The 11,896-nt window shown below is 46.1% G+C and overlaps 1 protein-coding gene across 5 annotated transcripts in view; it reads left to right on the plus strand.

Annotated features, from left to right (window-relative positions):
* The window catches only part of naa25 (N-alpha-acetyltransferase 25, NatB auxiliary subunit), a 17,329-nt gene that overhangs the window by 2,634 nt on the left and 2,799 nt on the right, over positions 1-11,896 (plus strand). For 3 of the 5 annotated variants that reach the window (XM_020587109.1, XM_020587111.1, XM_020587108.1), the window contains 20 exons: positions 1,731-1,869; positions 1,952-2,070; positions 2,175-2,249; positions 2,331-2,438; positions 2,957-3,035; positions 3,211-3,322; positions 3,393-3,482; positions 3,762-3,934; positions 4,018-4,130; positions 4,216-4,423; positions 5,514-5,603; positions 5,684-5,864; positions 8,091-8,190; positions 8,325-8,476; positions 8,567-8,692; positions 8,785-9,028; positions 9,406-9,529; positions 9,611-9,676; positions 9,754-9,851; positions 9,940-10,050. In XM_020587109.1, the coding sequence (XP_020442765.1) occupies positions 1,731-1,869; positions 1,952-2,070; positions 2,175-2,249; positions 2,331-2,438; positions 2,957-3,035; positions 3,211-3,322; positions 3,393-3,482; positions 3,762-3,934; positions 4,018-4,130; positions 4,216-4,423; positions 5,514-5,603; positions 5,684-5,864; positions 8,091-8,190; positions 8,325-8,476; positions 8,567-8,692; positions 8,785-9,028; positions 9,406-9,529; positions 9,611-9,676; positions 9,754-9,851; positions 9,940-10,050 (2,508 nt within the window). Of the gene's footprint in view, positions 1-131; positions 312-1,730; positions 1,870-1,951; positions 2,071-2,174; positions 2,250-2,330; positions 2,439-2,956; positions 3,036-3,210; positions 3,323-3,392; positions 3,483-3,761; positions 3,935-4,017; positions 4,131-4,215; positions 4,424-5,513; positions 5,604-5,683; positions 5,865-8,090; positions 8,191-8,324; positions 8,477-8,566; positions 8,693-8,784; positions 9,029-9,405; positions 9,530-9,610; positions 9,677-9,753; positions 9,852-9,939; positions 10,051-11,896 lie in introns of all 5 variants that reach the window. The other 2 variants (XM_020587107.1, XM_020587106.1) reach the window with 1 other exon arrangement.

Raw genomic sequence — 11,896 nt, forward strand, 5'->3', positions numbered from 1 at the left:
TTTTTTTAATTCTGTCTCTCAGAGTGGGAATGCACCTACAATGTGAATTTCAGACCCCTCCATGATTTCTAAGTGGGAGAACTTGCAAACTCGCAGGGTGTTCAAATACTTCTGTTCCTCACTCTATGCAGATTCCATTTTTGGAACCTGCACCTACAAAGACACTACCGCTGCCCCGATGCAGCTCTGAGAGACCCTGCTCTCTGACCATGCAGTGTTCTAGGACTCTCAGCTGTTGGATAACACAGTACAGACTCTGTCATAACGTCTCTCTGCACATCCCTCCACTTCTGCACATGCACACGTTTCTGGTAAGATATGCAAGTGTATGTCTTCGCCTTCAATCTGTCAGATCCAAGAACATAATAGCCCAGGTCGAGTCTGGTCAGTCGTCTCATTCAGTCCCAGTTATGGATCACCTGTAAGATCACAACCAGAATGTGGTCGACAACAAAGATGTGAACGCTGAGCAGCCGTGATTGAAACATTAGGTTCATTTGTCAGACTTAACACTGTCATTGTGTACTGTACTTGGTATAGTATCGCACCTACAGCACAGTAGATGTCACTGTTTATGCAATCATGTGCAACTCAGACACGTGCGTGTACACACTTGGGTTTATCTGTCCTGTTTTCATGTGGATTCTGTTCATTGTTTGCAATAAACAAGCCCTTGCGTTGCTGCCAGACCATAAAACATCAGTGTGAAGGAGCTCTGTAAAGTGTTAGTCTGTCTCTCATGAGGAAATGTATTGATACACCGTTCGCTGTTCAGAACATCTCGTGAACTCCACCTGCGTTTGACCGAAGGAACCGTGAACTGACGAGTCTCGTGAACTCCACCTGCATTTGACCGAAGGAACCGTGAACTGACGAGTTCCAGGAGTTCCAGGAGTTCCAGGTGTGGAACAGGTCCAATCATCAGGGAAGGACTTTGCTGTGGGTGACAAACTATCGGGGCAGTTTGTCACACTGAACGTTGCTGATTATTGTGGGTCAAAGTTTTGCTTCTGCTGCATTGCGTGTACTGCATCATTCACAAAACAGGGAAGTACTGGGGTTGCTGGCAGGACGAAGGTGGACCATTGTTGTCTTTTAAAAAAAACTACAACATGTTGTCGGCTTTCTGGATAACAAAACAGACTGTGAATGAAAGAGAGGGCACAGCAGTGAGAGAACAAAGCAAATGAGAGAGCGATAAAACAGACTGATTAGTGTGTTTTGTTTCATCACGTTCATGCACTAAAGCAGAAACTAATAACATCACACTCTCTGGAAGCAGACTTTCAGGTGTGTTTAGTTTCCTTTTCTGTGTCCCCTCAAACATCGGGCACACAGATGTGATGTTTGTTTACTTTGAAATGTGTGCCTCAAACAATACTTGTCTATTTTATTGGCCTAGTTTGTATCATCTTCACAGCTCTTCAGATGTGACGGCAGGCAGCTAGAGTCTGTATTCTTACAATAGCAGTATGTGACAGTGTGGTGGCAATTTAGCAGCAGCTCAGTGTTGAGTTTCTGCACCACACTGAGGCGGCTGGTGTGCTTGTGTTGCACTCGCACTACAAAAACAACTAAATTCTCAGAGTTGGCTGTGAAATGTTCCTATTTGCCTTTCCAGACACTGACTTGGCCGTTCCTGTGGCTCCTCACAGCTGGCGTATGGACAGTCCCTCACTCTGGTTTCCTTGTCTCCTTATTGCTCTGTTCTTGTCTCCTCTCCTACTCAGGTCCTAAAGGCCATCGGCCTCCAGAGGACTGGAAAGCAGGATGAAGCCTTCATTTTGGCTCAGGAAGTGGCCACTCTGGAGCCCACTGACGACAACTCGCTGCAAGCTCTGACCATACTGTACAGAGAGATGCATCGCCGTGAGTACACACATGCACACACACATGAAGGCTGATACTAACGGGTGAGTGACGGTGTATTAAACGTTATGGCTGTTCACAGCGGAGTTGGTCACCAAACTGTATGAAGCTGCAGTGAAGAAGGTGCCTCTCAGTGAGGAGTATCACTCCCACCTCTTCATGGCCTACGCTCGGGTGGGGGAGTACAAAAAGATGCAGCAGGTGAGAAGGCCCGCCTCCACCTTGCACGTAAACATGCAAACACACATGATGTACAAAGTCAGAATAACGAAGAGGATGTTGATGTTGATCTTCCATCTTTACAGGCAGGAATGGCTTTGTATAAAATCGTCCCCAAGAACCCGTATTACTTCTGGTCTGTCATGAGTCTGGTGATGCAGGTATGAGCAGGATTTTATTACACAGGTGTTCACTTTCCTCAGATCTTTGTCTGACAATGCTACGTGTGCTCTGTTGTTCAGGCCATCTCAGCACAAGATGAGAGATTGGCCCAGACCATGTTCCTGCCTCTGGCTGAACGCATGGTGGAGAAGATGGTAAAGGAGGAGAAGATAGAAGCGGAAGCAGAGGTGAGGCAGGTGTCTGCAGATATTGTCTCTGCTAAGCTCAAGGTCTGTTCTGGCCAAGAAAGCTGGGTTTTTGTATTTTAGTGGTGGGGTTTATTCTGCAGTTTCACTGTCTAGGTTTTTTTTATTTTTTATTACCTTTTTGAATATCGGTATTGGCTCAGAAGACAACTCTGATTATAGGTTGACCAGTTCTGTTTTTGTTTGGTACTAACCTTTAGAGTTTTCTTGAAAGCTGGTCCTCTTCTTTTAGTGCAGACCCACTGTTAAAGAATATAAACTGACTTGAAAACCCTCTCTTCATAGCTGCTGTTACACTGGCTTTCTCTCCATTCAAAAAGAATATTTGATGTTGTGGAAAAACATACTTGGTTCTCAAGAATACCGTTGTCAAACATAATTTCCAGAAGAAAGTATCCCATTATGTTCTGGTCAGTACTGTAGGTCTGCTTTAACTCCAACCAGACAACAGATACTTGTAGTAATAACAGTTGTTTCTGGCTTTATATGTGTGACCTCAGGTGCAGCTGTATTTTATGATCCTGGAGCGCCTGGGAAAGTGTGTCGAGGCTCTTGAAGTGATCAGGGGCCCACTTGGTGGTAGGTGAATGTGGTTTCTGTACTTGTAAGGACTAAAAGATCCTGTAATCTGAGCAAACTCCTTCAAGTTTCACCACTCACAGGGTGTGTTAGTGATTAATATGTACTGTATCACATCACTTCATTTTCCTTATAAGGAAATGATATCCGTTTCTATCCATGCGTCTTCCCACAGAAAAGCTGACCAGTGAGCTGCAGAGCCGAGAAAACAAGTGCATGATGCTCTACCGGCGGCTGCAGCGCTGGCCGGAGTGCAACGCCCTGGCCCACAAACTGCTGCTCAGAAAGTGAGTATGGGCATGAGAAGAGGTTCAGGTCTCAGACTGCAGTGACTGACTGGTGTGTTTGTCTCTTTAGTCCTGATGATTGGCAGTTCTATCCCTCCTACTTTGACTCTCTCTTCCACCTGATGGATCAGTCGTGGAGTCCGCCCAAAGAAGACGAACAGTGAGTGCAAAGGACATTCATTTTAAGGGGACACTAGTGCATTTTCAGAGCTGTGAGTAGCTTCTAGCAGACCTGAACCAGCGTGTTGGTAGCAGGCTCACTATAATAGAAAGGAGTGTGTGTCTGAAGAAGGCTGCAGTATGTTCTACCTGCCGAGTTGTCCTTGAATCGCTGTGAGCTCCTGTGCTGCTCTCGACCTCTAGACGTTGGAGGGCAGCAACAGAGAAGAATACACAAAATGTTATCCAGTGTTGATCTGTGCCTTCTTCTCTTCTCCAGCTGTTCAGAGGGGTCTGTACATCACACTGTGGCTGAGGTGGTGAGGTTTGTGGAGGAGAGAATTAAGGGTGAGGACAGCAAAGAGTGCCGTCCACTCCGAGGGCCCCATTTAGCTCGGCTTGAGTTAATGCACAGGCTGAGAGAAAGGGGCTGCCCTGAGGAGAGCCTGCTAGGTAACACACATGGATTGTGCCAACACGGTAAATCTACCAGGTGTTGCAGTCTTTGTACGTGACTGTTGTTTGGCTTTAAACAGGTGAGCCTTTAGAGCTAATGGTGCAGTTCTTTGGGAAGTTTGGAGACAAACCCTGCTGCATCACCGATCTAAAACTATACCTGCACCTGCTCGCTCCTGAGCAGCATGTACAGGTAAGATGGCGTTTCAGCTGTGTTGCTGAGCTGCCACTTGTGCAGTGAAGTGGTCGGCTGTGAAACCCATTTCTTTCCTTTGCAGTTCATTAATCATCTGAGTGAAGCGGTTCCACTTGGAGAGCGGGGTGAGGAGGGCTTTGCTTTTCCAGACGACACCAAAGCGCTGCAGAGGCATCTGTGTGTGTGTCAGCTGAGTCGAGCCCTCGGACTGCATCATTCTCTCGACGTGGATGGAAAACTGCTGCTCATTACGGAGCTCAAGGCTCACTATCGTCACGGGCTCAAGTTTGGTAAGAACATCACTTGTATTGATCCTCAGACCTCGTGGGTTCACAATGGCTTCATTAAACACTGTAAATATGTGTGAAAACCTTATAATAAAATGGTTTAAGGTGGGATTTTAAAGATGTTTGATGTACAGTCAGCTGAAAACCTCCCATACCGGCCTGTGTAGTGTAACCGTGGCTCCATCGCCTCAGGCTGTGGATGCCAGCTGGAACAGGGATGTGTCAGACCAGAGCACTGCTGGTGTCTGTTAGCTGGACACAGTTCAGCTCTGCGGGCTCTTATGCAGACAAACGTGCAAACAGACTGTCCATTATAAGCTGTAATAATGTCAAGAAGTTAGCACTACATGTTAGGACCCAGCCCACCTGACACTTTCTATGTTAACCTGACCCGACTCAACACGTCGCAGAGCTCGAACCGGGTTTCCAAGCAGCCAAAGTCCAGTGGTTTCCAGTCAGACGTTCACATGCAAAGCAAGTGTGGAAATGTTTTGCTTCTGTTGTTTGTGAGGCAAAACATTTGCATATGCAAAATTGCAGCAGTGTTTCTACTGTATGTGTCGCTAAGCCTCCACCAGCATCACTTTAAACCCTTAGATGTTAACAGGCAGCAGCAACATGCTTGTCAAATATTGTTAGGATGCATCATGTGTGTAATCGACTAGTAGTTTATTGTGACGTTAAGACTTTTCTTATCCATCAATGCACAGTAGAGAAACAATCCAGTGGCCTCCAGTGTGACACAGTAGTGTGTTAGTCTGTCAGCACCGTTGTGGGTTCTCCACTGAGTAACACAGATGTTTGTAAATGTTTTAGACCTTTTTGTATCATGCTGATTGCTGGTTCTTTGCTGTGGTGAAGTTTTGTAGTGTCTTTTGAATAAGTATATTATGGATGGGAGATGATTGGTGTATGTCATGTGACTGGTAACTGACCAATGGCTGAGTCATGAGAACCTGTTACTGACTATGAGATGAGTGAGCCTGAAGAAGCTGCAGTGCCTAACGTGTTGCTCACATTTACATGCACAAATGTCTCTAAACGTCCCTGGTGCACGTTGGGTTGTTCTTACTCGCTGGTGTCTTTTTCACAGGAATGAACGCTCTGAAGACGGAGCTGCAGTTTTCTGATATGTATTGTCTCATGGCAGCTCACGTGTACATCGACCTGTGGACAGAGACAGGTGAGGTTTTCTTTGTCATAGTCCACATCTTTTGCTGTTGCAGTGATCATGTCTCTGAGTGCGTGCCCTGTGTGCTGTAGGGGATGAGGACATGGCGTGGCGGTGTCTGGGCCTCCTCCAGGAGGGTCTGTCCCACAGCCCCTCCAACGCCCAGTTCAAGCTGCTGATGCTGCTCCTCTACTGTCGCCTGGGAGCTTTTGAGCCTGTCGTGGACCTGTACTCCAGCCTGGATGCCAAGCACGTACAGCACGACACCATAGGGTCAGTACGTAAACATGGCTTTAATGATATCTATGTCCACGTTTAGAAAGCACCTCAGAATTAGGGTGGTTTCACATTAGGGACCCGGGTGCGGATCAGAGTGCACTTGACCCCAAAGTCTGGTTCATTTTGATCTGTGTGAACTAGTGTTGTCACGATACCAACATTTTGGTACCAGTACCAAAATGTATTTCGATACATTTGGCTAGTTTTTCAGATAAAAGGAGAATGCAAAAAATGTCATTACTGACTTTATTTTAATAGAAAATCTTCGAATAACATCTAAATGTTATGAAATGCACATATATTGTCGTGCAAACTGAGCCAGGATGGGAAGATCAGACTTTAAATGGTATGTTACCAGTCTTTATAACATAGTAAATGTCTAAATATGTATGTAAAACACTGAAGGACTGTGCTGTAACCACATTTAACGTTTTGAAAAAACACATTTTTTTTTATTAAAATTTAGAAAAAAAAATGTCTATGTTTGATAAGAACTCTTTATCATGTGTTGCACACTTAAAACTATTGAACTATTGCATTTGAGAAGGGTACATGTCATGAGTAAATGACCTGTCGTTCCCTGAACTCAGTGTGCAGGTCTGGGTGCTTGTCCTGTAGGTGTTTGGCTAAGTTGGAGGTGTTTCCGCCCTTAGCCATGCATGTTTTAAAACATCGTTTACACAATGGCGCATCAACGTTAATTGCCTCTCCTTGCTCATTTGTTTTTATGCCGAAGTACTACCATATAGCACTTCGCGCCCCTCGTTTGTCCACAAGTTGCGGGGTGGTGACTGTTACAGCAGCCATTCTCCTCTCCGTGCTCCCCTCTCTCTCTCTCTCTCTCTCTCTCTCGCTCTCTCCCTCTCCAACGTCTCTGCTCTCTCTAAGCTTTCCTCCTGCTCCGTTTGTTGCTCCAGTCCATACTGCTCAGTGAGCAGAGGACGAGGAAGCTGTTTCCTGCTCTGTTTTCCTCTGTTGCCGGCGGTGCTGCAAGTACCGGTCCCATCCAAATGCAGTATAGTACCATTTTAAATGCCTCAGTACCGCGGTACCATACTAGTACCGGTATATCGTGCAACACTAGTGTGAACACAAGTATACCTGATTCGGGCGCCGTGCCCGAGTCCGTTTTAAGAGGAGGTCTAGAGCATGATTCATATGTACTCGAGTACAGTCTGTGGGAGGTGTGAACGCAGCTGTGCTCAAACAAGGAAGTGGGCCGCCATGTGAAGTCAAAACTGTTCAACTGTCAGTTTAAACATTAACACGTCTGTGAAACAATCTATGGAGTAACGAAGGAGTGAAATGCTTGCTTGAAATTTGGGCAACAAAAACATACAGAGACACAAACTCTGAGATTTATGGAAGTATTTACATGCACCCAGTTGATGACGTGAGTGATTACTGCTGCTTCTCAGCAGATTGCAAATGTGCACTCTGCCACCTGCTCTGTCAGACTGTGTACACACCTGAGTGTGCTGGGGCACGAGACGGTCGTGCCTAATGTGAAAACCCTTGTAAGAGCCGAGCTGGAAGTGGACTGGAGACTAAAACACTGCGACCTCAGAGTAGCGCTGAGACTTGCAGATGAAGCTTCCTACGCTGGTTTTCAGCAGAGCAACGACACCTGAGAGAGCGTGTCAGTCCTCACAGCTGCAGTGTGGAATACTAGGTAATGGTCACATTCAGAGTACAATTCAACATTTATGTGTATTTGAGGTTATTTGTCAGTTTCACTTCAGTTTTATTTGCATAGTGCCAGTTCACAACAGCTGCCTTCTGCCTCGACTGGTTGGGGTGAGTGGATAGAGGAGAGAGAGAGAGAGAAAAGGAGGAGAGGGGAGACACTCAGTGATGTGTAGTGGTGGCATATAAAAATAAAACAGAGCAACATAATTAAAGTACTGGAAGTCAGCAGGGCTTCTGCTGGAACTAAGTCAATTTAATTAATGTCCCACTGAGGCAAATCTTTTTAATAAGCTCGTCAGTTAAAACCTCCTCCACGTCTGTTCATGTCTCCTGTCAGCTCTTAACAAGTTATGGCACCTCATGCTCTTGTAACTGTCGGCAGAGACAGGAGTGTTCACCTCATTGAAGAAGCTGATAAAACGTTTTTACTCCTGAGTCTAAGATAATTTCTGACACCGATTTCCTACGCTGAGGTAAAGATGAGGACAGACCAGCCAGAGATTTGAGTGTACTATATGTTTTCATTTCCAGGTTTCTGTTAACTCGTTATGCTGAGTCACTGGGTCAGTTCGCTGCAGCCTCCCAGTCCTGTAATTTCTCCCTCAGGTTTTTCCACTCTAACCAGAAAGATGTAAGTCTGTCCTGCCCGTTGATTTGATTTCTCACACTTTCAAACCCACAGTCTCGTGCTTTCATGTTACTTTTTTCTTTAACTTCTCTGCTTGTCTCCCTCCTCCTCTCTGTCCACCCTAACCCCGCCACCAGACCTCAGAGTACATCATCCAGGCATATAAGTACGGAGCGTTTGAGAAAATCCCAGAGTTCATTGCTCTCAGGAACAGGTTGAACCAATCGCTGCACTTTGCCCAAGTCCGCACTGAGAGGATGCTGCTGGACTTGTTCCTCGAGGCTGATATGTGAGAAAACGCTCTAAACACAGGCTGAATGATAGCGACATGCGTAGCTAAGTTCTTCACTTTGCTGTTGTTTTGTACATTCTTTTCCAGTGTGTTGAGTCTGGAGGAGAGTGTGAAGGCCATGTCTTTGTCTGCAGAGGAGGATGACATCCCCTGGGATAATATGAGGGACAACAGAGACCTAACAGTTTTTACCAGCTGGGACCCTAAGGAGAGGTACACAATTGTTCTCATGATGTTTTTGCAGAAAGAGGTGCATGTAGAAGCCCTCGTGCTACAGATCCCTCGCATTCCCCTCTCTGCTACAGACAGCTGACTGACGAGCACCGGCGCCGGTCTCTAGAGGACGAGATCGTGTGGCTGAGGATACGCTCTCTGACACTCCGACTTGTCGCCTCTTTGGCCGCCCTGGGACACGTGCCCTCGCAACAAAACTCCGAGATGATCAACGAGAACGGCGTTGCAGACAAGCCCTCAGTCCACAGCAGCCTGCTCTCCCAGCTCAACCAGACTCTGCAGACAGCTGCCCAGATGGCAGAACAACGTGTACAGGTGTGCTTTATACACACACACACACAGGGTAGACACACACCAACCAGTCCTGCTGAGTCACTCATCATGTACCAACGCTAACACCAGCCTGAATCTCTCCCACACATAAATCACCTGTGGAATAAAGATTTCTTCATCCACCAGTTTCTTTATTCAGAACCTGAGTTTAACCAAGGCAGCCCTGGATCAGCCTCACATCTCTTAAAACTTGCTCCTAATTTGGGTCGGATTAGGAGCAGATGTGTGTTTATAATACTCCATAAAATGACTTATTTGTTGGGTTCATTCTGTGGGAATGTTGTGTACAAGTTAAAACCTCTGCAGTACATTAATATTGGAAACATGCAGAGTACATTAATGTTGACGTTTTGCTGCAGCGTCCGTTCCTGGGACCACCCTCCACCCGCCTGGCCTCAGCTCTGTCCAGCGGGAGCTGTCAGTGTCAGGCCGCAGCCCTCCAGTTGTCTGTCCACCTGCAGGAGCTGGAGACTGCTGGACTTGGTAAGAGAAGGCATCAGATCAACCACACCACCTTTATATTGTCAAGGTTTTTACACATCTTCTGTCTTTGTACCTTCCTAGATGATTCATCAGAGCTTCAAACTCAGATCTGTAACGGTTTCAAATCATTAGCAGTACAGCTTCGAGGTGGGTTTTCATCTTCTTGCACACACTGAGCAGTAGACGTTATTCTGCATCTTCACGTTTCCTTTTTCTGCCCACAGAAATACTGACTAAATGCAAAGGCGATTTATTGGAAATGAAAGAGGCCAAATTACAAACCCAGCCCTCCTTATTAGAAAATCTCATCTTCTTTGTTGAGGTGAGGCCTCTGATTCCACACGCTTCAGTTTAGATTTCCCGCCAATGCTGAATGTCATGTTATAACACATGAATGTTGCCCGGCACAGACGGCGTGCATAGTCTTGTGGATGGCCAGTTACTGTAGCAAGATCCTGCGACCTCTCAAGACGAGTCTACAGAGGAAGAAGAAGAAGAAAAAGGATGCCAACATGGCTATGGTACAGCTTCTCTTATACACACATGTACACTGGACTGTTGTGCCCGGTTCACACTACACGATTCAAGCCCGTTACAACAGACGTAGGGCGTCAGAACCGACAAATGGTGTGGGATATGTTTTGTCTTGTAAAATAATAATTATAATAATAAAACTTTATTTATATAGCGCTTTACAACTCCAGCGGAGCCCAGAGTGCTTCACAGCAGAACATGTATAACTGCTAAAAAAACACTACTAAAACAATAAAACTTAAGCAAAATAAAACACAGAATTTTAAGGCAGAAACAGTAAAAAAAAAACTTCCATATCAGGATACAACAAGTTAAAAACGTCTCTTTGAAGGAGGTAAGACGGGTTAAACACCAAAGGCCTGTCTAAAAATTTGACTTAAAAGCCGCTAACTCGGTTATGGACCATAGCTCTAGTGGTCGAGAATTCCAGAGTCTGGGGCCATACACAGCAAAAGAGCGGTAATCCCCAGTACGAACGACATTATGGTTTGCTTACATCCTCCACGGAGGTCATGAGGTGAGTGAAATGAAACCGGGAAAATGTAACAATACAACGCTTCCTCATTCACATTCCGGGGCAAACCTCTTCAGCGCCCTTATGCTGAGTTGATGATAATGAATCTGAGAGGGGGCTTTACGGTCAGTTACATCAGGATAGAACTAGAATAAAACAACAAGTTAAAAATGTCTCTTCGGAGGAGGTAAGACGGGTTAAACACCAAAGGCCTGTCTAAAAAGGTGGGTTTTTAGAGTTGACTTAAAAACTGCCAGCTCGGTTATGGACCACAGCTCTAGCAGTAGAGAATTCCAGAGTCTGGGGCCATGCACAGCAAAAGAACGGTCGCCCCATTTTTTGGATCGAGACCGTGGGACAACCAAGGACTGATGTTCTGAGGAGCGCAGAGCTCTGTGCGGAACATAAATAGACAGAAGATCAGACAGGTATGGAGGAGCGAGGCCATTTATAGACTTAAATACAAATAGAGGCACTTTGAAGTCAATTCTAAACTGTACTGGCAACCAATGTAGCAAGAGAAGAACAGGGGTGATGTGGGTGTACCTGGGGGTGTTCGACAACAGTCGAGCTGCAGCATTCTGGACCAGTTGAAGCTTTCGGAGAAGAGACTGAGAAATTCCCACATTCAGGCCATTGCAGTAGTCAAGTCGCGAGGTGATAAAAGCATGGATAGCTTTTTCTAAGTCTTTGTGCGATAAGAAGAGGTTTACCTTCAGGGGGACGCCTGAGGTAAGAGGGGCTATGGTCGAGGAAGAGTCATCAGTAATGACAGAAAAGGTTCTGGTGGACAGGAAAGAGCTAAACCAGTTTAGAACCACGCCTCTCAGGCCGACGAGGTGTTCCAGTTGGGAGAGCAAAACTGCATGGTCGACTGTCGAAGGCTGTTGATAGATCTAGAAGAACTAGAATAACTGGGTGTTTGGCATCAAGGGCCATAGTAATGTCGTTATGGTCCTTCAGTAATGCAGACTCAGTGCTGTGACGGGGCCTAAAACCTGATTGAAACGTATTAACATCCAGACGATCCAGGTGAGACTGCTACTGGCTAAGGACGAGTTTCTCCATAACCTTAGATAAAAAAGGCAAAAGGGAAATTGGGCGAAAATTGGACAGAAGGGAGGGGTCGAGGTTGGGCTTCTTGAGAAGTGGCCTCACTATATAGCATGCTTAAGGGCGGAGGGGACTGTGCCCAACCTAAGACAGCAGTTAAGAAATATGAGCAGAGTGGGCCCCACAGTGTCAGTGACCTCCTTAATTATCCTGGCTGGGACAGGATCCGGGGGGGGGGGGGGGGAGCGTTTGGAGTAAACACCACA

This window comes from Monopterus albus, unplaced genomic scaffold, assembly GCF_001952655.1.
Source record: "Monopterus albus unplaced genomic scaffold, M_albus_1.0 scaffold439.1, whole genome shotgun sequence".
Classification (NCBI taxonomy): domain Eukaryota; kingdom Metazoa; phylum Chordata; class Actinopteri; order Synbranchiformes; family Synbranchidae; genus Monopterus; species Monopterus albus.